We start from the raw sequence: 24,538 nt of genomic DNA, 5'->3' as shown, positions 1-24,538 counted from the left end.
TGAACAGCTTAGTTTTTACGCCTTTTACAGAGCCATAAATTCATAATCAAGGCCTTGTGCATGACATCATTGTACAGACACTTTATAAGACAATGAACGAATTAGATTACCTATTCGGGATGAAATAGACGTTTATACCCTTATTGTGGTATGTGCTCTTGACATGACAGAAACACAAGTTTTGTGTTCGCAAACGAAAATGTGCTGCATATGTTTACAATGAAAGGAATGTAGGGCATATTCCGTTTTGAGGTGGAACGACAGGAAAATACACAAATGTCAGGCAATGAAAGTAAATGATTCATGTGGCAGCAGGACAATGTCAGAAGAAATCAAGCTCTTCAAGCAAGGGGCAAGGGGTTGTATGCCCGAGTTACCATTGTCACTCAGACTCGGTTGTGAGCAGACGCATATTGTTTTCTTGAAACCTAACGCTCGAAGACACTTCAATAAGCACATTTAATCATTAATTAAGCAATTGTATTGATCATGCGACGTTTGCCAAGTGCTGAACGTTAACGTGCCATAGATATGGGCTCGTGTCAGAATGTTGTTGCCCAAACGCTGCATGTTTCTCCATCTGTCATAAGCAGATCGTGGGCCCGATACCAACAAACACATAACGCCGATGATCGGGGCTCTGGACGCCCATTGGCAACGGCTCCAGCTCAGGACAGATGAGTCAGAACGATGGCATCGTGAAATCGGTAAGATAAGGGACCGGTTGCAACAGGCAATATGAGTACATGCTCAGACAGTGCGAAATCGTCTGCACAGATGGCATTTGCGTGCACGACGTCCACGTGTCATCTTACAACTTACTGCTCACCATTTGAATCAGACGCGTCATCACTGTAATAATCGGTTTCAAGCTAATGTCATTTTTCTGAGGAATCGAGGTTTACCCTCGACTTCCATAACCAAAGGAATTGAGCTTGGAAACCTCCTGGTCATATTCCCTATCATATTCTGGGAGCATTGCAGTGTCTATATAACAACGACAGAAAGCTTTTTCAGTTTTGTGTCATCAAGATGTTTATTACGTCAGGTTACAAGGACACGTCCAAGGACATCACATCAGGAGACTATCGTGTCCAGCTGATCACTTATCCTGAAAAAGATAAAACAAATAACATCTTCAAGTACCATGATGTGTAAGACAAATTGTCCTTTCAGATATAACAACAGACTTTAGTGAAAGATATGTCAAAACGTCAAACGCAAATAGTGTGACAACTATCAACAGATATTTGATAGCAACATAGATATAGAGCAGTGTGCGTCAATGTATAGAATCAAAGTTCTATTTTAAATATAATACTTGTAGAGTACTCTGGTTCAAATTGGAGAGACGAAATATTAGTATGGAACGGAAACATGTGTTTGTTTGGTTGGTATACTTTGTATTTCTGGTGTCTGTTCCACTTTTATTCCCTTGGACTGTCCAACTGAAAAAGAAAATAAGTTGTTCTAATAACGGGTTGGAGAAAGGCACACATATTTTTATATTACCTAAAAGATTCAAGGCAAACTCGTCCTTCTGTGCACACGCGGTTATGAAACTCAAGGCAAACTCGTCCTTCTGTGCACATTCGGTTATTAAACTCAAGGCAAACTCGTCCTTCTGTGCACATGCGGTTATTAAACTCAAGGCAAACTCGTCCTTCCGTGCACATGCGGTTATGAAACTCAAGGCAAACTCGTCCTTCCGTGCACATTCGGTTATTAAACTCAAGGCAAACTCGTCCTTCTGTGCACATGCGGTTATTAAACTCAAGGCAAATTCGTCCTTCTGTGCACATGCGGTTATTAAACTCAAGGCAAACTCGTCCTTCCGTGCACATTCGGTTATTAAACTCAAGGCAAACTCGTCCTTCTGTGCACATGCGGTTATTAAACTCAAGGCAAATTCGTCCTTCTGTGCACATGCGGTTATTAAACTCAAGGCAAACTCGTCCTTCTGTGCACATGCGGTTATTAAACTCAAGGCAAACTCGTCCTGCTGTGCACATGCAGTTATTAAACTCAGGGCAAACTCGTCCTTCCGTGCACATGCGGTTATTAAACTCAAGGCAAACTCGTCCTTCTGTGCACATGCGGTTATTAAACTCAGGGCAAACTCGTCCTTCTGTGCACATGCGGTTATTAAACTCAATGAGTGATCATGCCAGTGTCCAGAGACAGACATAATTCCGGGGGCACGAACACACGCCTCGGACAAAGGTGTGGCTGCTGTGGCACGGACACAGTGGTTTTTGGTATGTTGGGGTATCAGAGATGGCTGACATCATCTGGCCATATTCCTTCACCGGTGATAACATTCATTTTTTCGACAAGTTTAAAGAGACTATTTCACCGATCAACAATTGATGGGCATGCGCCATCTTGATTGACAGTAATTAGAAAACGATGCCACCATGGAGGGGGTAATTGAACAGCATGATATCAGACCAATAAGACGTAACTGAAAAAAAGTGCTCTTATCGCAGGATAAAGTACAGTCAGCTCCTTTGATCTTTTAGCGAAGCATCTTAGAATTCAGGTTGTATTGTAGTTTATTATAGTATAGTAATTATTCAGAGACAAATAATCACTCTCGGATGCATCGATCAACTAAAGTCACGTAGTAAGACAAAATCAGTTTGAAAAGAATGACATGTTTTGCAATCAAAATCCAAACACGCATGTTGGATGTAAAGTTGCACTACCAGATAATTCTATATATTTCCAGTAGTCTTCAGTTACTGGGGTTTCAATGAAAGCTGGAGAGATAAAAATCACACATGTTTTTCTGTCACTACATACGTTGGATCTCTATTATCTGCTTGAAGAAAGGTTCTTCATACCCATTTCCTTCTTCGTCCCAAGGTGCTGAAGGAAAATAATGAGGAAGTGTTGAAATTTTCTGGTTAAATTCTACTAAACGTACAGTATGTATATTACAAAACTGAGTTACATATAGAGTGAGGCACAGTTTTATTAACGTGTGCATTATAGTGTAATGTTCATGAAATCTTACATCATGATATAAAATGTTGAGAAGTATTGTTAGAAAGGACAAATTATACGTGTGATCACATGATTCATCATTTTTCCATTCAAAACATATGGATATGTACGGATGTCTGATTAATGCTTCGGTTTGGCATTTGAAAAAACCCCACAAAATTACAATCTCCAGAAACATTACCTACTGGCATTTTCGAAACTGATAAACAATTAATTCACATGTTTAAAAGTGTCACTTGCCTGCAATTCTCGTAAAGACACAGTGTGCATATATAATCTTACAAACATCCAGTGACGTCATCCTCATGTTCTCCAGTCGAGGTAAATCTCATAATAGGCATTTTATAATGGAACGGGGATTTTTGTTCATACAACTTCCGTTTTTATTGTAACATATGCATGTTTATCGATAGAAAAATATTTTGCATTTGAACACAATTAATGTAATATCAAATGACAAATATTTTCTTTATATTCCCGAGAATCGAACATGCAACCTTCGTATCTGTGGCCTAGATCAGAAGCGCTGATGAATTAAAATCATAATTTACGCCAGTTTTCTAAGGTTAATAGAAAGTTTCCATGAAACATAAAATCTTTATAAATTTTGTTCCCCCTGACGTGTTTTACCCTACAATTCCATGCGTTGACATTTCGAACAAAGGAAGTTTTATATCAACTTGTGCATCACGATAGGTATAGGAAATCAAACTAAATACTAGTATATATCAACTTACTACCTCAATTAAGGTATAAAAAGCTTGCCGAGAAAACATTATGTTTTTATGGATTTTATTTTATCTACATTGTAGATATCGCTGCAATGAAACTTCATCACAATATTTTTAGACCATAGTGACGTCATTCATTTACATGACGTCACAATCAAATGACATCACTAATGGCTCTACTACTGAAGCTGTAAGCAGTACGTTTTTACACTTAGGACACTGCTTACTACTGTCTACAAACTGAAAAAGTTGGCAGAATAATGTTGGATGAAGAATACAATTTCACCCTTGTGTCTTTTGATATCAAATATATCACCCTCGTTGATATATTTGATATCAAATATATCAACACTCGTTGATATATTTGATGTCAAAAGACACTCGGGGCGGTCGGGTAGCCTAGTGGTTAAAGCGTTTTCTCGTCACGCCGAAGACCCGGGTTAGATTCCCGACATGGGTACAATGTGTGAAGCCCATTTCTGGTGTCCCCCGCCGTGATATTGCTGGAATATTGCTAAAATCGGCATAAAACCATACTCACTCACTCACTCAAAAGACACTCGGGTGTGCTTCTCTGTCTACATCAGCGACCACTCTTAACTGTTGTCATAGTGAACACTCAGCTGCTTTCATTTCATCCCCTGAATGAATCCCTTAGATGTTACAAAAGTGCATTTGCGTTTCTTTTAGGGGAGTATGTGATTGACATGTACCAAGCATCTACGCAATACCAATGGCCATATGCACTCCCGGTAAGGTAAATAGTCTCTTTCGAAAACTAGTTTTTTCGTGGTCCTTGTTTTAGCATACATATAGTCATGTTTCATTTCTCTTATGAAATTTACATTGACAAATTATCAATTAAATGTCATAACAAAAAGTTGAATATTCTTTAAAGTTTTAATCCCATTTCGTAAAGGTTTTCGCCTTTTAAGAATGTTTTAGTATTTAACATATACTCACAATTGTCTCCCTCTTTTTCCTTTAATTCTGCATCCTCTGTTCCCTCGGTATCTGAAAGACAGTTATGATAATTAATTAGTGTCTCAGCTGAAAATTTATCACGAAAAATGAATTTCACATTGTCTTTGTTTGCGACACAATATGAAAGTAATTTGTTATAAATCCGTATTTTGAAGTTTAAGGGATACAAACTTTACTGTGACAATTTACGTTAGATTTCCAAGTAACATTGGAATGAAGTGACACAGTTGCATGTATATTCTTCACACTGACGCCAACATCATGCCGAAATGTGGGTCCTAAATGCTAAGTTATTGTCCAATATTGCTGATCATCACGAACGTGGTAAGCAGGAGAGTCAAGAGAGAACTGATCCACTCGAGGATTCCCCATGAAAGTAGTTCCGGTGAACAATCATGTAAACGTCAAATGGTGATGTTAACATTCATGAATCTGACATCATGATATAAAATGTTTTAGAAGTGTGGTAAGAAGGGACAAGTTATACCTGTTGTCATTTTTCGAAAATATATCATCATTTTGTCATAAATAATTTTGGCTTTATAAAATAAGACTAAACAACATATTATGTGTATATTACTCAATAATGTGTGCATCAAAAGTCCATCTCAGTCGGCAATGATATACGCCAGACTTCATTCACAAGTTTCGGTTGATAAGCATTATGTATTAAGCGTTAATACTACATGTGTGTAGTTGGTAAGCATTATGTATTAAGCGTTAAGACTACATGCGTGTATTTTCCGAAGTATATTATCAGTCGGTGTTGATATACGCCTGCATTCATTCCCAAGATTAGGCTATAAGCGTTATGTGCTAATCGTTAAGACGACAGGTCTGGCGAGAGAAGTAAACATTACTCTATGATAAAGCGCTCTCTGAGAAAACTTTTAGTTACTTCTGCATACTCATGCCCTTCAAAACTGCGAGGTAATCTCTAAAACTCAGAAAGTCAGTACGTTAGATTAGCAACATTGTGTAGGTATTGTTTAAGTAAGTGATAATTGAACATGTGACCATATCATGACCTAAGAGCATCGGTGGTATAAATAACAGTCTATATTCGGCGTACCTTGGGGCTTCTCCCTTAACTCAGAAAAAACAACAGGAATAGTATTCAAACATAAAAACATGAAACCCGCCTCCCCAATCCTCCAGCTAAACAATCAAACAATCAAATTTCAAAAACAAACCAAATTCTTAGGACTTATTTTCGATGAACATCTCACCTGGGATTCTCACATCCAAAACCTAACAACTAAATGCAGTAAAGACCTAAACACCCTAAGATGCCTAACTGGCTCTAACTGGGGAGCCTCCAAAGATACTCTCCTCTCTCTCTACATATCCCTAATTAGATCAAAACTAGACTACGGCTGCGCCATATACAACACCCTAAACAACTCTCTATCTAAAAAACTTGACTCAATACAATATCAGGCTCTCAAACTCATTACACGCACCCAACATGGCACCTCCTACACCTCACTTCAGGCCTTAACAGGAGAAATGCCACTAAGTCTACGCAGGGAACAGCTAAATTTCTGGGCCGCGTCCCAATCAAACCCTCTCATCCAAAACTTAATAAACCAAAACATCAGCCCTAAAAACCAAGCTCTAGCTCGTAAACACCCCTTACTTACCCCAATATCCCAAAGAATAACAAACTACCTAAATGAACACCAAATTAAAAATCTTAAACAAAACTGCAAACAATCAAATATCTTCACCCCTAAACTTAAAATACCCAAAATAGACACAACACTAGCTAGCCAAATAAATAAACAAACCGACCCAAACATAGCTAAAACTACCACACTAGCATATATACACAAAAATTGGCCAAATTGGTGTCACATTTACACGGACGGATCCTCAGATCCGACCTCCAAACACACGGGTTTCGGAGTCCATACCACACAACCAACTAAAACCACACAATCCTTCCGACTCCCAAATAACCAATCAATATTCACGGCCGAACTAATGGGCATGGCCTCAGCCCTCCACAATCAAGAATCCAAAAACAACCAAAAAATCCTAATACTTACTGACTCCCTAAGTGGACTACAAGCCCTCCAAAACAAAAATACCAAAAACCGACCTAAATTAATAAATCAAATACTTAAAAGCTCCAACGACCTAACAAAAGCAGGCAAACAAATAACCTTCTTGTGGATACCCGCCCACGTAGGAATATACGGTAATGAAAACGCCGATAAAGCAGCTAAACTATCCCTCAAAATCCCAGAAATAAGCTTAAACTTACCCATCTCAAAATCAGAAATTAAAAGTGTAAACAAACAAAAAATCACAAAAAAATGGCATAACCTATATCTAACCACTAACCAAACCAAAAATTCTCCATCCATCCAAAAAAATCGACAGAGTAATCACTAAACTCCAAACAGGACACACCAACCTAAATAACCACCTAAAAAATTTTAAAAAACACACTACAGGTAACTGCCCACACTGCAAACAACCAGAAACCCCAGAACACGCACTCATCCACTGCACACACTACCTAACACATCGAACCGCATTACAAACCACCCTCAATCTAAATAAGGCTCTCACTCTAGAAGCAATACTAAACCCACAAAATAAACTAGAAAACTTCAAGGCCTTAGGCGTATTCTTAATAAAAACGGAACTAATAAAACGCATCTAAAACCATAATAACCTACCAAATCAAAATCACAAAAACAAACAATCATCCACCATACCCAGCTCCCTTAGTTCTCCTCCCCAACCCCATCGGCATCTATTCCAAATCTCAAAATTCCCAAATTCTATATAAGCAACCCCTAAAGCCCCCTCTGGGGTTGCACAGACCACCCTCGCCCCTTTCGGAAACACATTAAATGGCCTGGCCGGGCCCGTGTGCGAAATACGCGTCAGTCGGAAAGCGCACGTTAAATCTCCAAAGTAAGTAAGTAAGTAAGTACGGGGTACCTCGAGATAAACAGAATAAAGACTGGCCACTTACAGATGATTCTCTTGGTTATTTTAAGGTAAGATATGTTCACATCATATATATTGTATGTTCTTAAACTATATTCCTATGTTCCTGTTTTCTATTGCATTCTATGTTCTTAGTTGCTTTGAATATAATCAACATTTTAAATTAGGCATTAGTGTTTAAGGTAACCAGTAACGTTATTATTATCGTAAGTTTAGACCATGTAGCACAAGAAACAATCTAACAATATAGTGTATATTAAAATAACATAAAATATAATATAATAACGTTTAGACATTTGTTCAGCAAATCAAAATTACAGATAATCCGGCTCGTGGAAGCAAAGTAATTCCTGTGCATGTCAATTGTATATTTTATTGAATGTTTGCAATTGAAGTGTATGTAAATGAATGTATCTTTCAACGATAACTGTGTGTGTTCCATTCAAATGATTCAAAGTGATGTAATTAATGTATAAACTATGTACTTATTAAGTGAAGCAACTATACTGTACACGCAAAACCCGTGAGCGCACATAACACTTGTTTTATTCAGGTGCTCATGTATTGCTATATGTTCAGTATTGTTAAGCCCTATTTATGTCTACATTGTACACTTTCAATGACATGCCGTTCGGCATATGACTTTGGTTATTCACGGTTGTTTAGATATAAATTATGTGGCCATATTATTTAACTAGCATATTGAAATTTTATATATATATTTGTGTATTCCTATTATTCGGTTTAAGTTATATTATGTAAGGTTGTATTAAAGTTAAGCTCCTCATTACGTTCTTCATTAACATCAAAGATCATGTAAGATTATTTTAGTAATTGGTAAGATATTCATTAATGTCTGTGTATTCTTATTATTCGGTTTAAGTTATCCTCTGCTAGGTGTATTAAAGTAATGCTTATCATTACGTTCTTCATAAATAGCAAAGATCATGTAAGATTATTTTAGTTATTGGTAACACATATAGTACGTGTTTTACCGAAGAATTATCGTATTTATTTACAATACATTGTCCTTAATTGCGCTATATCACGTGTATTTTATTTTCAACCAAATGTAAAGTGTCTTCGTTTCATTGTTTAATGCAATTGTTTATTGTATGATACATTGTCAGTAAGATGTATACTGTAACTGTTAATTTTCGGAATACTTTAGTTGTCTTTGGATGTAGTTTGCTTATGTTTTTTGTGATATGAAAATGACTGATGAGATAGTAACGGAATAAAGCCTAACAGATGCTTCTCTTTGTTGTTTAAGGTGTGTGGGTCCACGCTAATTCCCCGACAACTGATTCTAGGAATTATAATCGGCCTAGACCACACATAAACCTTTAAATGTTATTATAGGTCATAAGGTTTATTATACTGTTATCACATAATACATCAATTTTCCTCTCAGAAGAAAATGGATATGCATGGATGTCTGATTAATGCTTGGGTTGGACATTAAAAGAAGCAACAGAAAATACGATCTGTAGAAACATTACCTACTGTCATGGTCGTAATTGATAAACAACTAATTCACATGTTTAAAAGTGTCACTGGCTTATAATTCTCGTAAAGACACAGTGTGCATATATAATCTTACAAATAAACAGTGCGACTAAATAGGGTTTATTGCTTTTGTTATATGCTTATTGAAACTTTGCTGATCATTAAACATACATCTTCATATGTATTAAATATGTAAGGTAGTTTCTTAAAAGAGAAACTCCGTCGAACATTCATGGGGTGTTTTGGATAGACGGGTGTGACAGTATCCACCACAACCGCAGGCTTCAAGGTCCGATTCGTATCCTTATGGCTTCCATGGGTAGGAGATGTCAGGCACACTCGATACTGACTGTAAACAGCCTTGGCCTTTGACTACTGACAGGTCATGTCTACATCGGCGAGTAGTCTTAACTGTTGTCATATCTGAACACTCAGCTGCTTTCATTTCATCCTCTGAATGAATCCCTTAGACGTCACAAAAAGTGCATTTGCGTTTCATTTGGGTGTATTTGATTGGCATGTAACAAGCACCACCGCCATAGCACTGGCCATATGTACGAGCGTACTCCGGGTAAGGTAAGGCAAATATACATAGTCTCTTTTGAAAAATGCATGTAGTCATGTTTCTTTCCTCTTATGAAATTTACATTGTCCAATTCTCGATGAACTTTTATAACAAAAAGTTTAATATTCTTTTAAGTTTTAATCCCATTTCGTAAAGGTTTCATCTTAGCATTTGCAAAATTGAATTCGCCTTTTAAGGATATTTCCGTATTTAACATATACGTACTATTGCCTTCCTGTGTTTCCTCCAAATCTTCAAAATATGTTTTCTCGATATATGAAAGACAGTCATGATAAATAAATAGTGTCTCGGCTGAAAATTAATTACGAAAAATTAATTTCAAATTGTCTTGGTTTGTGACACAATATGAAAGTAATTTCTAATCAATCCGTATTTTGAAGTTTAAGGGATACAATTTTACTGTGACGCTAGATGTACCAGATATATTGGAATGAAGTGACCCGGTTGCCTGTATATTCTTTACACTGACGCAAATCAAAGTATTTCCGGTTCCATAAAAACTACTCATTACTAATCAACGGGAGTTAATTTTTTCAATTTAACATCAGAAATTACTTTTTTTAAACATATATTAGTTGTTAGAGTTTTTTGGGATTCAATAAGTATACATTACAAAGAAACAATGTTGTGCTTGTTAAACTGCGAGAAAAACACACCGCTCAAACAAATGCTTGTTGACGGACTTGTGCTTGATTTTTTCACATTGGATGTGAAATTAGTTATTGAATATCTTATCTATAACAGGAAACATGCTTTTATTCTTGATAAAGCTATTTTAATGTGCCAGATCATGCATAAATAAATAAATATATATATATATATATATATATATATATATATATATATATATATATATATATATATATATATATATATATATTATAATTGCAAAATGCATATTTTGAACTGAAAACATTGCCATTCGTCAGACTAAATATGACGCTTGCTTCAAAGCTGCTTTCATAAATTGGTTGTATATGTACTTACTGTCAGTATTGTCGGCGCCCATCGCTGAAAGAGAGTAACGATAATTAAAAAGGTGTGTCTTATTAAAATCGTAATTCGTTATGATCCGTGGATAGTTATAGTATTAGAAAATAGAAATATGTTCTCGATCTGAATACCTGTGCATAGAGGAGACAGTAGTGACATTGACGAGTAATGAAAAAAGGTGTTCGCGTATACTGCCCCACTGGTTGCACCGGTCACAAAGACATGCAACAGCAAGTCAATTGAAATCGTGGTCGAAAAAGCCTGTTCGATTGTATCTCAAAAGTTCTGAAATGTAAACACCAAAGCTGGAGCTGCTGGAATATTGCTCAAAATGACGGGAAGTTGACTATTGAATTTTGAAGTCATCCCTCTTGTCATACAGTCTTGCGGACAGTATTTTTTGCACTCTGAATGTAACGTTATGGTTAAACATTATTTTCTAACGCACTTTGAGAACGTTAACAATTTTTTAAAATTTTCTTAGATGAATATCCTGATCACGATACAATAATTATGTCTTCTATCATAAAATTGTTACTAGACTATGACAATATTAGAGCCGACCAATAATTTGTAAAGGCAGTTAACTGTAACTGTAATATTGTTGTGAAACGTGGTTGCATACTACATGGTAATTTATAAAAGGCATGTTTCACTTTGGAGATTAACGTTATGTGATTTCATATTCGATTCCCTGAAAACTAATTTAGCAATGATGGCCTAAGCAGAATATTTCAAACATTCAATAAAACCTTCAAAGCTGAAAAATCATAATGTTTTATCGATATTGTAAAATACACAAGTTGACACAGATCTCGATAGGTAGTTTTGTCGATAAGAGAAAGCAATCAGATAAATTTGGTTCCAACATCTGATAAATATGCAATGACAACAAGAAGGGACTACATTTAACTGCGTTGCATTTTCGCAGTGCGCGATTGCGCAATAGCCTACATATGTACGTTTAGATAGGGGTTCACGTACTGCTGTGTGTTTCTCGAGACAAACATGGCTGCAAATCATTTTCGACAATATGATAATGTGGCGGTTTACTCACCGATTCAAAAGCGGTTTCTAAAACTACCCTGTTTTGCGAAACGTTGACTTTAGAGTGACATGAAATGATGACGAGAGCGTTACTCTCGTGTGTTTCTATATTGTAAATATCATATGTTACAGAAATAAAAGAATGTGTATTATAATAGAATTTGTATTCCTAATATAATAAATGTAGGTTAAAACGTCTACCAGGCAAAGTTGGCAATGTAATTCGGATATCGTGTAATTGTTCTGGCATATATTGTCACTTTCCTTCACGAACACAATCGTAGTGCCGTGTTGCCATAACTTTGCAGAAGGAAGTTCAAGACGACCCCTCAATAATGGTGCTGCGAATCCACGATGTGACGCCTAACAAAACACGATGGCATAACTTAATCACTTAGTTTCGTTTGTCAAAGACCGTATCAATGGCGTAGTGGATATAGTGTCTGCCCTGAAAGCAGAATAGGTGGTTCGATACCCTGGCAGCAGTAAAACAAAATGCGTGAAAAAATGGCACATGTACATGTACGTGTTGTTACCCTGAGCACGGCATTATCGGGACAAAACAAGGACTCGCCGTCTCCTAGTCAGTATCACTGTGTCTGAGGGGAGCATATTAAACTGAGGCGTTTCACGTAGTTGGTTAACATTATAAGACTGGCACAGGACTTGTACAAGCAGTAACACACACGCGCATGCATGTCCCTGTGTAAGTGAAATAATCTTGAACGCAACTTTAAACTCTATTTAATATCTCGATCCCCTGATATCATCGCTATAAAGTCTACTACAATTATCTTGGATTGGACGTAAACGGGTTGTAATTCAAGGCAGGTGGTTAATGCACCAAGACACAAAGTTTGTTCGAACTTTGACCCCACCACATGACGTGGTGCAGCAACGTGGACCAGTCAACAACATCTTGTTTGGGGTACCGTTACAGCTTTGTGACAATTTAAATTTAGTTCTACATTTATTCATACCTCCTTTCAGTGCTGAGATTATTCCCGCAACTGAAAAGAAGAAAAAAGGAAATAGTGTTACATGTTCCCAGGTGGTACCAATACCCTTCCTCAAAATATAACTGGAAATCAGAATACCATAAGTTAAAATTCAAAGCATTGAATTATGATGTTTGCACATATTACATGAACACAGGAAAACACGTTGGTGATCATTAAAAAAATGCTTATCGCAAGACAAAACCCTGCCTGCATTGAAAATCAAACGAACTGTATCATTGCACCTTCATGCTGTTTTATTCTGCTTGTTGTTTAACGCTGCAGTCAGCAACATGCCAGCTCTATGAAGGCAGCCCGTACATAACTGAATCTGAACCAAACAATGTATTTGTTTATGGTATGCGAAATAATCCACGGGTCCGATCAATTAAGTCGCCTCTTGCACCATTCTAACCCCTAAGTTTACACGATTACTTTGTGGCATTTTATGGCAGTGTTTTGAAGACCTTTGATTACATAACAAAAAGAAGAATTATTTGCAAATCGTTCCCGCCAGTTCGTACTTACTGTCATAGTCATATATGATTGGATAACTTGAAGCTTTAAGAACTGAAATACGAAAAGGAACAATTACACACTCCGTATGGTTGCAACAATAACAAAATACATGTATTATGAAAGAAATGTAATGAAACCTTCACTACATTTGCTACAATCGTCAATGAGATATGAACATGTCTATATTAACTAGTTGAGTATTGTCATTTTTTATTTATGTATTGTCTGATAGTACATACCATCTCTGAGCTTTTCAAAACTAAGATCTTTACACTCTGAAAGAAAAACATCAGTTCATTACATATTATTATTCACTGTCATTACTTGCATTGCAGGATTGTGGTCACCCAAGTTTATGTATTTGGAAGTGCCATGCGTAACGTGAAATTGTAATCTGGTGTAAAATCGGAACGGGTATGGAGGTGAATATATTGGTATGAGTATTTCGTGACAGGTTGTAAGAGTTAGATTGAGATATAACTGAATGACCATTGAATATATATCATAAGTATCTCTTACGGAGGTGATTCATCTAAAAAAAATTCTATATCTGTTTGGTTTTATACCCACTCATCAGTCTTTGATCCACTGGTAATGCAACAAGATCTGAAACAATAAGAACAAAAACGTTAACTTCACTAATGTATTTTCCTATTCTCAATGTCAAAGTAATAAGCGTAGAAATGTGTTGAATGAAGAATCACTTGACCGGAGCATTAAGTTGGGTTTTTGTTGTTGTTGTTTAACACCGCACTGTGCAATATGACGACAGTCTGTAATGTCAAGTAAATCCACTGATTAATATCATGAGATTCGATACGATTGGGATACGATGACATTTACCAACCAAGTCAGTACCTGATCCCATTCATCGCGTCATACGACAAGCAAGGGTTGCTGAAGACGCGGAATCTTCACGGGACCCACAGCATTAGGAAGCAGCTATGAAGGTATGCAGTATTGAAAATACGACATGACACGCAATTGTAATTATGTAGGATTACACTTTCGTAATTATGTTTATATTAACTTTATCACCGCGGTTGGTTACTCGCGAATCTAGGCCAAGCAAATTAAGAGTAATTAGCACAAACAAATTGTAGAAAGTACATGGAGCTAGCATGCTACTCCGTCACAATCACAATTGGTAACCAGACCATCTTTCTACCAGCCTGGCTACTGGGGCCTGTTCTTCCCCAGATTCCACATTAGGGGGAAAACATTGAATAACGCGACACCCCCTTCACTACCATTGTTGAATACGCCTTGCAAACTGCTACCCTTATTCTATATGTACTCACCGTCAAAGAGGTGGTTGTTTTCTTCCCGATCTGAAAAGAATTATAAAGTGAAATATTTACATTACAAGCTGTCCCAATTCTTACCGAACATTTCATACTTTTGGATACTTATTAATTTCAGATGATCTTTGTTTTATTGCTAATTTTGTCATCAGTGTGAAAGATTAACATTCTTGCCAAAAATGGGCTATAACCATCAAGTTTGATAAAACGGGAGTGATGTTTTTAAGAAATGGTCACGAGTTTAAGGAAGCATGAAGCCTGGTATGTTGGAGGTAGAAGGTTAATAATCTTATCATATAAAAATATTTTGAGAGTACCCTTTTCAAACAGATTTTCTTGGTCAAAAGCAGCTCCAAATATTGTTAAAAGGGCAATTGCGGTTTTGTCTTCAGATAAAATAATTGCAACCAGACTTCTGAATATATTTCCGATACGTTTCATGTAAGGTTTTGTAAATATGTATTGAGTATAAGTTATACATGAACAAATGTTAGCGTTTTAGCTGAAAGTGGCAGCTATTATATGTTGATTGATTCGAGTCACTATTGTTAAATACTGGTATCAGCTTTTGGAGCTCCCGGTGGATAGGTATACAAACATGTTATGTAATTTATATCATATTGGCAGGAACAGGTTTGTTTATAGAGTAAAAATATTCTGTTTAATTATGGATTGGATTTGGGGAACAAGGGAGTTGGTAATAAAGCAGCTTTTCTAAAGGAAATTTACTCAAGGATAAACGATTGTCACGCACATTCTGTCTTCTAAGATGTTCAAAGTTGCCCTCCCTTGATGAGTATTACTGAGCCTTATCTGTTAACTATGAAATCCAAAGGGTCAAAGAGCACAATATCCATATTACGAATTGGTGAATTATCTTTACGTTCTGGAAGACGGGAAGGAGTACCCAGATGAAGTCGGTTTCGTGTATGAAATGGCAATAATATTGTTGAAAATAAATTTCAGTATATCACGACTGCGTCATTAATACATTACACAAAAATGTGTATTTATAAACCATTATTTTTTTTTAATTATTACAATGGAAGAGTCTGTCAACTCGAGCGAATTCTTCTGATATGAGATGCATAAGCATAACTTCAAAGATGCACTTACAGCCAGTACGGAACACTCAGAATATTGTTTTGATTGCAAACAGGTACAGGAAATATAGAGCCGGAACTCTAATGGCGATTTTGTGACACGATTATACAACTACTTAGCAACCGCCTGTGCACTTCTACTAAAATATGCTTTGTAGTGATCTTTTATTTGCCTGTGATGCAATCGTTGCCTCATGCATATTTTTGTCTGGAGAAAAAGGAAGAAAAGTAATGTCAATTCGTGAGGATATTAGTCCTTGAATGGATGTCCAAACGGAGGCTTTATATAGAGACCAACATTTATAACTACCCACTGCAAACATGAAACGTGTCCTTTATGATAATAGGTGTACTTACCATGAAGAATCTTCGTTATTTCGTCAGTCTGTCTTCCCAGAAATCCTGGAACATTAAAGGACTATATTTTTACATTATCGTTGGGATTGTCGGAGAATCATATATATATTTACAGGGATAGTTCCAGATCTTATCCAACCTGCGCATGGTTATCAAAAATCTCCTCTTGTTAAGATGTTTATTTTGCAGATCCGACAGATGCATGACATCTATATCATGTCAACTTGCTGAATGATTTACACTCTTTTCACAAGGCGTCCGACCTCGGATCAGAAGGTCCGTGTTTCGAAAAAGTTATGGGACTTGGCAACTGTATGGCTGCTACATTACGTAATATATTACAAAGGCACAAAAACTACTGCATATTCGCGACAGCTGACTTTAAATGTTGTACCACCACCTACAAATGCCAAAAGTATATACGATAGAAATATGATAGAGGTATTGTGATCAACATCAATGATGCTGGTGCATTATCGTTGGGATAGTCGGAGAATCATATATATTGATGCTGGTGCAGTGACCCATCAGAGGAAGTAAGCATTTAACTTCTGTGACATGGCCAAATAGTCAGCTAAGGATTAGTATAAGCATGTGAGAAAAAAGTATTAAAACATAGTTTTATACAAATTTATTTGATTTATTTGGGAAAATACTCTCTCAACTTAAAACACATTGTCGAAGTGGTCCTTAACGACCATTGTCCTTGTGTAAGTACTTACTGAAATCTTTATTGGGAAGCGGGATGCCCTGATAGACTGAAAGGGAAAGACACAAACATAATTTGTATACACTCTATAGCAATCGTGTGATATCCTCCGTCCATCCATCTATCCATCTGACTATGAAGTAGATATAAGACACCTCCAGTTCATCAGAGTAAAACACAACTTTTTACAAGTACATTTCATAATAGTTTCCATAACAACGTCAAATCAGCTCCAACAAGATTATTTTAGAGTTTCTCATGAGTCGATTGGTTGGCCTGGTGTCGAAAGCAATCGCTCATCACACTGAAAGCCACTTATTTCCCAATATGGGTACACTGTATGAAGCCCGATTCTGTTTTCCCCGTCGTGATTGGCATTTACTCATTCAAACGTTCATGGGAGAGGATGCATAGAACAATAAAACAACATCATGAAAAAAATCAGCTTTGGTTGCAGACTTTCTCATCTCAAGATTTTCTGACGTTTAATAGAAGAAAGGGTTGCTTAAGTCATATGATCATACTCAATAATACTCCAACTACTTTCAAAAATCTTTTGATACATCAGAATCTGCATTTTTCGCCTGGTCACAAAAATCCCTATGTAATCTCTGCATAAAGCAGAGTCGATTGTACAATCCCCCCTCGGGACCGAGTCTCAACGGGAAAATTCATACAACACAGATGAACGTCTTCTTTTACCAATATTTCAAATGACCATCTTATAATACTTACGTTCTAGAATGCTGGTCATGTTGAACTGGTCAATCACTGAAACAGGTTTAGGAATGCTATCAAGAATGCAATGACATTGAATCATTTTGGCACTGGAATTTGTTCAACAGATTAATTATTCATAGACCTTGGTGTTTTGCAAAGGTTCCTTACATTATAACGAGGGACTCATTCTTTCTGGACCTGTACATGTGTCATGGTTCAGTCTGGTTTCTAATTCGTAGTTCAAGTTTGATCTGAAATTCTAGTTGTACCTTCTTCCCATCAGTATGTAAATCCTTTTGGATATAAACTAGTTCATTAAGCTAAGTGTTTTTTTGGCAGTATTGTCACTTAATTATAACTTAAAATCAAACACAATGTATTCAGTCCAAGCAAGGTTAACATCAGTTAAAGTCAGTTACGGTATTTCCAAAGTTTTTTTTAGAATTTTCTGTCAAAGTACTTTCATAAGAAATGCAGATATTACAGGGACCTGGGTATTCAAGTTGAATGTATTTCGTGTGTAATACACTATGCATTGTCACAGAGGCTGAATATTCCATACATAATGTAGTTTCTTTTTTGAGAAAGAAAGTGAAAAAGCATATTGCGTGTGAAATGTCAACCCCAAAATGCAGTACTTTGACGACTGTATTCATGGTAAAAAGTGACTATTTGAAGTGTAACTTAGAATATACCAATCAGTGAATTGTTACGTTACATTACAGTGTATATAAAACTATTGACCTTTTCTACACTTCACTGCTTCCGGATTGAAAGCGAGGCCTGGAGTGCATAAGGTGAAGGCTGGATAGCACATGGTACATATGGTGATTTCAACAAGCCACGCAATCGGTACAAACTGTGCCAATTTGACCATTCCGATATGTTTTGATTTCAATTTCAAATATCCATGACCACCTGGTAACTACCAGTGCAGTTTATATACAGAAGCTCAACACAAACTTAGTACATATCCTACATGCATGTGTAAAGAATCATTCATTACAAACCATTTACTCAAACTATTTATTTGTTTTAGTCAAGGTGTGAGTTTGAATAACTTTGCGAGTTGTATTTGAAGTCAGCTGGGTCTTTGGCTTGTAGAAAATATTCACCTTGACCATATCGAGATAGATATCAGAAACTAACTGAATTGATATGTTGATCTTTTTTATCTTATTGTAACCTTTTAAGATTTTACAATCATAAACAAATAAGAAGTTTTCATCAGTTGTGTATTTGATGTAAAACTCATATAAATTCCAATAACATTTTAGAGATCTAGATCTACTTGTGCTGCTGTGATTGTGAACAGTAGTTATATTAATTGTCAATGTTGACAGATTAGATAACATGAGGTGTATGATTTTTGCTGAATTAGTAAATAAAGGGAGTGAAAATATTTTTAAGTGAACAGTTTGATCTTCAATATTTTTAACAAAATGATATTTACTTTTCTCTACCAAAATAATCATGTTATAAAATAAACAAAAAACTAATTAATGGTCAGAATATGTACAACCTACATGTGATCTGTGTGTAATGTACTCATTTAGTCATCCATCTGATTGTATGTACACAAACATATTTTGAACACTTTTAAAACAAAATAATTTCTTTTATGCAAGCAAATGCATTGTAACGTTTTACTGATTATTTATCACGTTAATTAATATATAAGATGATAGGTGTACTTACTTGCTATCATGATCAAAAGAACAGTCTAATATACTTAAAATCAGTGTCTAAGTGTGACGTAGCTAAGGCATTTTAAAAGTTTTGGCAACTTTGGAGATATAAATTTCGAAACAAATTTGCCAAGGGCACTAGGCCTAGCCAAGCGGGATCAGTAGCCATATCTGTGCTTGTAGACTACGGCTTGAAACCTTTTCAACAAATTGAAATAGTTGATTTTAGCCCAAATATGTTTGAATTGTTACCTTGTTTCGTTTTGTCGCTGAATGTACATCTGACTGCACTTCTTAACATTATGACAGAACAGGCCGACTTTCAATAACGTCTGAATGTGGCCGTGACGTCCCCTAGACTAGGGGTAGAGTAGCTTCCCTTTGACAAAGGGTAGTTACTCTAGCGGACAGATTGATGGATTGCCGCGAAATGCAAGTAAAAACCGACTGACTCATCACTTACCCTGTGACATAATAGATATTAATGCGAGCATTCCAGGAAAACTCGCAATGTTTCGGTTATGTTTGTGAGAGAGGGAAAGCGATTTCAAAGCACAGAATTACAGAATGACATATATGATAAAGCCAAGGCTCACAAAATTCAATGTTTAGTCCTAATGCAGGATATTTACCATCCCCAAACACACTTGCGTGATAACCTCTATTTCTCTGTCATCTTCATAACCTTACTCAGAAAACCATAGTGCCAATGAGGCAGACTGGCTGTAGGTGTGACAAAACATGATGTTGAACCTGATTTTAGTAATGGTATTAATTTCACACCAGCAAAATTATCCTTTCAGCATGTTCAGACTCAACAAAGTATTTCATGATTAAATACATATTGCAAATATAAAAACGTGTTTCCTTTCAACAAGGGTGAATTTCTCTAACATTGATATAAGAACTGCAGTTAAATATTTACTTGATAGACAAACCCTGTCCAAAGTCTATCTTGTTTTCATAAGGCCTATATTAGAATATGCGTCAGAGGTATGGGACAACTGCAGTCATGAAAATTCCGAAAAACTTGAAATGAGTCAACTCGAAGTCGCTCGCATAGTAACAGGTCTCCCTAAATTCTCCTCAAGATCGAGTTTATATATTGAGACAGGATGGGTATCACTATCTTATAGGAGGTCAAATAAAAAACTCTGCACAATCTACAGTATTGTTAATAACCTATGCCCATCGTATTTACATGACATGTTACCACCCAAAGTATCAACTTTTAGTAGATATGAGTTACGAAATCAGAATAATCTGAATTCGCCGCAAGCACGAACAGTCACATACCAACAATCATTTATACCTTCTTCAATCAAATTATGGAATGAGTTACCCCCTGAATACAGAAGTGCAACATCATTATCAAATTTTAAACACATGATTAAAACAACCATTACAGCTCCACCTCCATACTTCTCAATCGGCAACCGTAGAGCTAATATTTTACATACACGCCTAAGGCATTCTTGCAGTTCCCTAAATGCAGACCTCTTTAAAGTAAATTTATCTGATACTTTGTCCTGCTCTTGTGGAAACCCATGTGAAAACAACATACACTTTTTTCTTGAATGTCCCAATTACACTATTCCCAGAAATATAATGTTCGCTAACATTATAAAAGCTGGAACTACATGTACAATACAAAATATTCTCTACGGTGATGCATCCCTATCTGAAAGTCACAATAACCTCATCTTCAACAGCGTTCAAAAATATATACTGTCGACTAATAGATTCGAGTAACCCTTTATCATTAATACAGAATATCGCTCTGCGACCATTTATTATTGATTACGCCATCAGTGAATAAACTGCATGCATGTATATGATTACATGTGTATCTCTGCCTCCTTCTGTAAACATAATGTTTACGGGTATATATATCCTGGTGTATGTGTGTAAATATGTGTATGTATATATATGTATGCATGCGTATTCAAGGGTATATGTGTATGTATGTACATGTAGTGTGTGTAGGTATGCATATGTGTACATGTACATAAGTTTATGTATGATTGTGTAATTATATATGTAGTTTTGCATGTATTTTGGATTAATGTGTACATACAAGTAAACTGTGTCTATAGACAATTCTTATGCACGACTGTCTATGTTACTCTTGCAAACGTTATGTTTATGTTCTTGTGTAAATATATTTCTCTTTGTTACTTCTCTTTGTAATAAGTGTATATGTATCTGAGTATGTGTATGTATGTATGTATGTATGAGTATGTATGATTGTGTGTATATATGATTATGTGTATGTGTTTGTATTTCTGTATACGTATGTATATGTATGTGTGTATGTATATGTGTATATATATGTATAATCAATGTCTGTACATATAGAGTAGGGAAAGGGCCACCTAAGTTGGATAACTTTTGCCCAATCCCGTTGACCATATATGTCAATAAAATATGTTTAAAACAAAACAAGAACTGCAGTGCACCCTGTGTCATTAAATTGGTGCATCGGTTGTGTTTAGACAATTCAGATGAATTCATACCTTCAAGATTTTCTAAGCGGCATGTTATGTTATTCATGGTGATGAATTTTCCCAAGATTCTTTTTTATATCTGAAGAATATTGTTTTCGGAATAAGAAATATTTTGAGAGAAGATGAATATTTATTTGTTATTTTTTAAAATCATAGAAGTAGAAATATTATTACGAAATCATCGAAATATTTATTTCAGGCTTTGAATCAAGAGATTGAACAAAGTCTGCAGAGTCCACTCTGTTGATTCCCCTACTTCATGGAGATGTATGCTAAAACATCTCGGGGGATGGAGGTCTGGAGGAGCTTCTACTGATAGTAACACACTGAAACATTTCGGGGGATGGAGGCCTGGAGGAGCTTCTACTGATAGTAACACACTGAAACATCTCGGGGGATGGAGGTCTGGAGGAGCTTCTACTGATAGTAACACACTGAAACATCTCGGGGGATGGAGGCCTGGAGGAGCTTCTACTGATAGTAACACACTGAAACATCTCGGGGGATGAAGGTCTGGAGGAGCTTCAGGCTTTGAATCAAGAGATTGAACAAAGTCTGCAGAGTCCACTCTGTTGATTCCCCTACTTCATGGAGATGTATGCTGAAACATCTCGGGGGATGGAGGTCTGGAGGAGCTTCTACTGATAGTAACACACTGAAACATTTCGGGGAATGGAGGCCTGGAGGAGCTTCTACTGATAGTAACACACTGAAACATTTCGGGGGATGGAGGTCTGGAGGAGCTTCTACTGATAGTAACACACTGAAACATCTCGGGGGATGGAGGCCTGGAAGAGCTTCTACTGATAGTAACACACTGAAACATCTCGGGGGATGAAGGTCTGGAAAAGCTTCTACTGATAGTAACACACTTAAACATCTCGGGGTATGGAGGCCTGGAGGAGCTTCTTCTGATAGTAACACACTGAAACACCACGGGGAGTGGAGGTCTGGAGGAGCTTCTACTGATAGTAACACACTGAAACATCTCAGGGGATGGAGGCCTGGGGGAGCTTCTACTGATAGTAACACACTGAAACACCACGGGGGGTGGAGGTCTGGGGGAGCTTCTACTGATAGTAACACACTGAAACATCTCGGGGGATAGAGGCCTAGGGGAGCTTCTACTGATAGTAACACACTGAAACACCACGGGGGATGGAGGCCTGGGGGAGCTTCTACTGATACTAACACACTGAAACACCACGGGGGATGGAGGCCTGGGGGAGCTTCTACTGATAGTAACACACTGAAACATCTCGGGGGATGAAGGTCTGGAAAAGCTTCTACTGATAGTAACACACTGAAACATCTCGGGGGATGGAGGCCTGGAGGAGCTTCTTCTGATAGTAACACACTGAGACACCACGGGGGGTGGAGGTCTGGAGGAGCTTCTACTGATAGTAACACACTGAAACATCTCGGTGGATGGAGGCCTTGGGGAGCTTCTACGGATAGTAACACACTGAAACACCATGGGGGTGGAGGTCTGGAGGAGCTTCTACTGATAGTAACACACTGAAACATCTCGGGGGGATGGAGGCCTGGAGGAGCTTCTACTAATAGCAACACACTGGTTGCAATGCGCTTCCTGTCACATTTCACTGAAATAGGATTAAAAGTGAAAAGCCATATTCACTCTCTCTCTCTCTCTCTCTCTCTCTCTCTCTCTCTCAGACCTCTCTCAGAACTCTCTTAATCAGAACCATTTAATTGAACCAACACACATATTTAATTAGCCTGTTCAGATATTAGCATTAAATACCATATTTATTGTTTATTTGTCCCAATCACAACATGCTCTCTGCTTCCGATCAGCTGATGCGATTGACACTGCATGGAGCTATGCTCCCCAAGCCTCGTTTTCGATCCAAGATGGCGAAAGTGTGGAAAAGGTCAATTGGAATGTTGTACCAGTAGCTCACATTCTTATTGTTTGGCGTGTACTTACCTTCCATTCGTACTTTGAGTGGTAACGTTCGAAGAACTAAAATGATAAAAGGAGCGTCTCTTAAAACAGATCTACACGTGTGCAGTGATTTTAAAATCACCATCACTTTGTTCAAGAAAATGTGACGGATACTTTGAAGTAAACAAAGACGAAACATTACATTCAGGGTAAAAGACACACGAAAGAGTCACTTACATGTACACGGATGAAATGTACACTTGGCACATAAATCAGTACAACATAGCGACTGCTGATACATAATAGTAGCGTAATACTTGCAAGTAAACATTTTAGCTGACATTCAGACATAATTATCTTGTAATTGAAAGGACAGGATATGCATGATCAGTTCAACTTCTGTTGTCACGTTTAAAGATATTAAAATATTAATCCAGTATTGTACTTCTTCCTTTTCTCGAGGCGATGAGGTAGCATAGTGGTTAAAGCTTTCGCTCGTCACGCTGAAGCCCCGTGTTCGATTCCCCACATATGCACAATGTATGAAGCCAATTTCTGGTGTCTCCCGCCGTGATATTTCTGGAATATTGCTAAAAGCGGTGTAAAACCATACTCACGCTACCTTTACCCAGTTTCGTAAGAAGCCTAAACACGCTTAGCATGGTAAATCTCTGTTATTGTTATATGCTTACACCATTGCAGTTTTTGAGGCCTCTCATCTGAAGGAAAGGAAAATGTAAATATATACCTGTTATCCAAAACATTAAAATAAATATGTATAACATGGTCACACATTGTGGTTTGTGAGTGTGGTATAACGATATATGTTGAGTGATTGAACGTCAGTTTTAGTGTTTGTTTGTTTGTTTGTTGTTTAACGTGGCAGGCAACAATATTC

General features: G+C 36.9%; 2 protein-coding genes across 2 annotated transcripts; both read right to left on the bottom strand.

The window, feature by feature from the left end:
* Positions 1 to 901: 901 nt before the first annotated feature.
* Positions 902 to 17,582, bottom strand: LOC139472704 (uncharacterized). Its single transcript, XM_071255159.1, has 13 exons — positions 17,552 to 17,582; positions 16,830 to 16,865; positions 16,108 to 16,152; positions 14,645 to 14,674; positions 13,914 to 13,949; positions 13,583 to 13,618; positions 13,353 to 13,394; positions 12,807 to 12,836; positions 10,774 to 10,797; positions 4,704 to 4,754; positions 2,806 to 2,871; positions 1,401 to 1,448; positions 902 to 987 (listed from the first exon to the last, which is right to left on the bottom strand). The coding sequence occupies exons 1-13, from the start codon at positions 17,568 to 17,570 to the stop codon at positions 902 to 904; spliced, it is 549 nt and encodes a 182-aa protein (XP_071111260.1). The 5' UTR covers positions 17,571 to 17,582.
* A 4,735-nt stretch (positions 17,583 to 22,317) lies between these two features.
* Positions 22,318 to 23,208, bottom strand: LOC139472703 (uncharacterized). Its single transcript, XM_071255158.1, has one exon. It carries the CDS (start codon positions 23,206 to 23,208, stop codon positions 22,318 to 22,320), a length of 891 nt encoding a protein of 296 aa, XP_071111259.1.
* Between the last annotated feature and the right edge of the window lie 1,330 nt (positions 23,209 to 24,538).

Source organism: Haliotis cracherodii, unplaced genomic scaffold (assembly GCF_022045235.1).
Source record: "Haliotis cracherodii isolate W230 unplaced genomic scaffold, xgHalCrac1.p SCAF_25, whole genome shotgun sequence".
NCBI classification, from domain to species: Eukaryota; Metazoa; Mollusca; class Gastropoda; order Lepetellida; family Haliotidae; genus Haliotis; species Haliotis cracherodii.
The sequence above is the reverse complement of the archived record's forward strand: the minus strand, read 5'-3'. Positions and strand labels throughout refer to the sequence as shown.

Excerpts from the sequence above, each read along its gene's own strand:
- LOC139472704 (XM_071255159.1), bottom strand. Across the intron at positions 14,675-16,107 it reads AATAACGAAGATTCTTCATG|ATCGGGAAGAAAACAACCAC; the intron begins GTAAGTACACCT and ends AATTCTTTTCAG. Across the intron at positions 988-1,400 it reads ACAGACACCAGAAATACAAA|ACACTGCAATGCTCCCAGAA; the intron begins GTATACCAACCA and ends GTTGTTATATAG.
- LOC139472703 (XM_071255158.1), bottom strand. The coding sequence starts at position 23,208 with ATGGTGTTTCAGTGTGTTACTATCCGTAGAAGCTCCCCAAGGCCTCCA.